At 28.6% G+C, this 3,767-nt stretch overlaps 1 protein-coding gene across 11 annotated transcripts in view; it reads left to right on the top strand.

Annotated features, from left to right (window-relative positions):
* Positions 1-3,767, top strand: part of LOC106468736 (CREB-regulated transcription coactivator 1-like) — a 40,054-nt gene that overhangs the window by 9,316 nt on the left and 26,971 nt on the right. For all 11 annotated transcript variants that reach the window (XR_002612701.1, XR_002612703.1, XR_002612704.1 and 8 more), the window contains exons 4-6: positions 675-739; positions 2,234-2,319; positions 3,482-3,555. Coding sequence is in view for 2 of the 11 variants with exons in the window: in XM_022397103.1 (XP_022252811.1) it covers positions 675-739; positions 2,234-2,319; positions 3,482-3,555 (225 nt within the window). In the remaining 9 variants the exon portion in view is untranslated. The remainder of the gene's footprint in view (positions 1-674; positions 740-2,233; positions 2,320-3,481; positions 3,556-3,767) is intronic.

Genomic DNA, 3,767 nt, shown 5'->3' on the forward strand with positions numbered 1-3,767 from the left:
ACTATATATATATATATATATATATATACACACACACAATTGTTTCATTTAGAATGTAGCTTAATTTCTAACATATTACTGTTAAATAAATAAATATTAATTGGTTTCAATTGTCTTAGTAATATTCCGTAAAAATTTTGCCCCACCCTGTTGAGGACAATCTAGATCTTTAACGTGCACAGTACTATTCAAAAAATAAATCCACAGATATCAATACGTATAAGACAGGTACAAGAGAAGTATGTTTGAGTCTGAATGTTATTTACTTGACACAAAACCAGATTTTATTGAACAATATATTATCCTGAACATACACAGTTATTAAATATTACCGATTAAAGTTTACCTATTCACTACTTTGAATATGCTATTAACTTACTAATTTTAACACATTGACTCCTTTATCCATTCTATACTACTATACTATACCCACTATGTATTAACCAATATCTACTTTTACCAATTAGATATTCCCTTTAATTACATATCTACTGTATTTAGTAAGGAAAAAAAAACACCTTTCCTTGATAGTGGCTTTGTAACAAACCAAACACATAGATGTTGTATTTAAATACATGTACATTGGATATTCTACTTGTATGTTAGAGCTTAGCTATTAAAAATGATGTATATAAATCATTTTTTTAGTTTCATTTTCGTAACCTATCATTTAGATTGATGTTTCCCCTTATGGATCAACTGCTTATCTCTCTCCTCCTCCAGACACTAATTGGAGAAGGTATAGTATTACAGTTAATATAGATAAATAATAATAATTTTCTTTTTTTTTTTCCATAAATCTGTTTTTCTCAAGTGCACTGTAATGGAGGGGGGAAATTATTTGTAAGCCACAGAAGTGAATCCAAAATCTCACAAGGAATAGGATTACAAAAATGACCCTGCATGTACAGAATTAGCTTAGTTTTTAGCACAGTTGTTTTCTATCCTGTTTGAGTGATGTTTTTAATGTATTGTTTTTCAAGTTTGACTTCATTATGGAGGACTTTTGATGTTAAGCACAGATCACGTTGCTGGAATTACATTTTTGTCTGTTACGTTATAATTTATATGGTTTGATATTTATTCTTATGAATAATAGCTTTCGGTAAGCAGTTAATTCCAAACTTGTAATGCTGTTTTCTGATAGTTATATTCATACATGTGCTGTGTGTAATGTTACATCATGTATGAATATTTTGTATTGTTGGAGAGAGCTATAAAAAGTTTAACTATGTCAAGGTTTCGTAAAGAAAATTCTGTAAATTTTGTCTTATAAATTTTTTTTATTAACTTTTGAAAATTTGGAATACCTTGTTTTATATACTTTCTTATCTTAAGTTTGTGATATTAAATAAATTCTAAAATTCTTCAGTGTATCTAGAAAATAATTTCATGATTTATTGTTGATAATTTATTACTTTACAACCTGTACATGCTTAGTTATTTTTACGAGTAATTTGCTTCAGAGTAAACTTGCTCGTACATGTACCTATTGTTATTGAGTTGGGTGTGTCCATTTTTCATTAAGTTAATACATTACCGCTTTTGTTCTGAGCTGGGGTGAATTTTAAATTCACATCTAAAGTGGTTGTCCTACTTTGATGTCATTTATTGCTTAATGTTTACACGACTTTTACTTGTAGTACAGTTGGAGTAGACCACTATTAATAAAGTTATAAGTGTGTCTATCAGGAGGTTTTAGTATGAGTTATGAATATGAATTACTACACTTTAACAGAAATTAATTACTACCTGTTCTTATATTTGAATCCAGCTAAGAAACTACTTTAAAAGACAAGTAAGAAACAGAATAAAGCTTACAGTAAGATATTTTATAGTAAATTTTAAACCTGTTTTAACTAATTAGATTGTGCTTAAACTGTTGAATTTTGAAAGAAAGATAAAAGTTAAATCATTTTAAAAGCAGAAACCAAGTACTGTATTAAAGAGTTTTTATCTGTAAGGTAACCTGTTAGTAAACCAAGTACTGTATTAAAAAGTTTTTATCTGAAGGTAACCTGTTAGTAAACCAAGTACTGTATTAAAAAGTTTTTATCTGTAAGGTAACCTGTTAGTAAACCAAGTACTGTATTAAAAAGTTTTTATCTGTAAGTTAACCTATTAGTAAACCAAGTACTGTATTAAAAAGGTTTTATCTGTAAGTTAACCTGTTAGTAAAAACCATTTTGAGAAGAGTTAAAAAATAAAATAGTCTGTTTGAAATATTTTTCAGAACAAACTCAGATTCTGCATTACACCAAAGTGCAATGAATCCACAAGAAAACATTTATGGAGTTAATTCCTCACCTGTAAGACGAGGTAAACAGTTTCTAAAGTATTCAGTTTATCTTGATAACTTCTGGGTTATTTTAAACTTTAGCATCCTTCCGTTTTGTGTCTGATCTCTACCAGACAGTTGGGTTATTTTAAGCTTTAGCATCCTTCAGTTTTGTGTCTGATCTCTACCAGACAGTTGGGTTATTTTAAACTTTAGCATCCTTCAGTTTTGTGTCTGATCTCTACCAGACAGTTGGGTTATTTTAAACTTTAGCATCCTTCAGTTTTGTGTCTGATACCAGACAGTTGGGTTATTTTAAACTTTAGCATCATTCAGTTTTGTGTCTGATCTCTACCAGACAGTTGGGTAATTTTAAACTTTAGCATCCTTCAAATGATTATAAAATTAACAAAATATTCTTAAACTCAATTAGTTTTGACACGCCAAGATAATCATTCTTAAGGTACAAGTTTGGTATGTCAAAACTAGTCAGGTATATATATGTTTAGTTAATTTTTTAATCATTTGTGCATTATCCTGCTGAGGTGTTAAAACTGTTTTTAATAAACTCTCACAAAGTACTTCTTTAAACACACTTCACTGTACTGCTGTTGGCCTAATGCAAATTAAACTTTAATAATTGTGAAACACAATTAAAACAATTTTGATAAGATAATCTTTGGACACGTTTTATTAAAGTGAAACTTCATGGATCATTTATTTCATTCGTTTGGTTCCTAGTCTAGCAGAATGGTTGAAATTAAATTATAGTTCAGGTTTTATAAAGGTGTTGTTTTATTTTTATCAGAAATTGGTTAAGAAAACAAAATGTAAAGTATATGTTGTTATGATACGTTATGTGGTATTTGTTGCTTTCTTTCATAACAAAAGTTACAAACTTTTAACTGCTTATAGATTAGAATTATAAGATTTGTATGGTAAGCTGTTGATTAGTCTTTATACTTATCGGTTGCTGTTGTATATCCTCAAAGGTTTCTAGGTATGATCTCACAAATTTTGTATCATTTAATGATGTTCTTTTTTTAGGTAGTGTAAACTGTGAAGAACTGATATAAAGTATGGTAGTATTGTGTTATGAATTTATACCTGTTAGGTGGTAGTTTTCCTAAAAACATAACTTTTGTTATATTTCTTGAATATAATATCTAAGTTGTTCTTTTTGTTTGAACTTCAATTGTTTAGTTCATGACATGGACAGTGGTATGATGCATGATACATACAACAATCACGTGAAGGAATACTGGGACCCCAGAAAGGCAAGTTTATGTTTTATTATTTGTTAATATGGCAAAGATTACACAAGTTACGTAAGTAGCATATGACAAAAATAAAGATGTCATAACAACAAATTACTACTCATTAATGTAAATCCTTTTTTCCAGCTTAAACTTGAAGTAAAATTCCATTTGTGATACAGTTTTTAATGTTATTTCCAGATGTTCAGCTGGTAGAGTTTTTAATGTTATTT

Source organism: Limulus polyphemus, unplaced genomic scaffold (genome assembly GCF_000517525.1).
Source record: "Limulus polyphemus unplaced genomic scaffold, Limulus_polyphemus-2.1.2 Scaffold3140, whole genome shotgun sequence".
Taxonomy (NCBI): domain Eukaryota; kingdom Metazoa; phylum Arthropoda; class Merostomata; order Xiphosura; family Limulidae; genus Limulus; species Limulus polyphemus.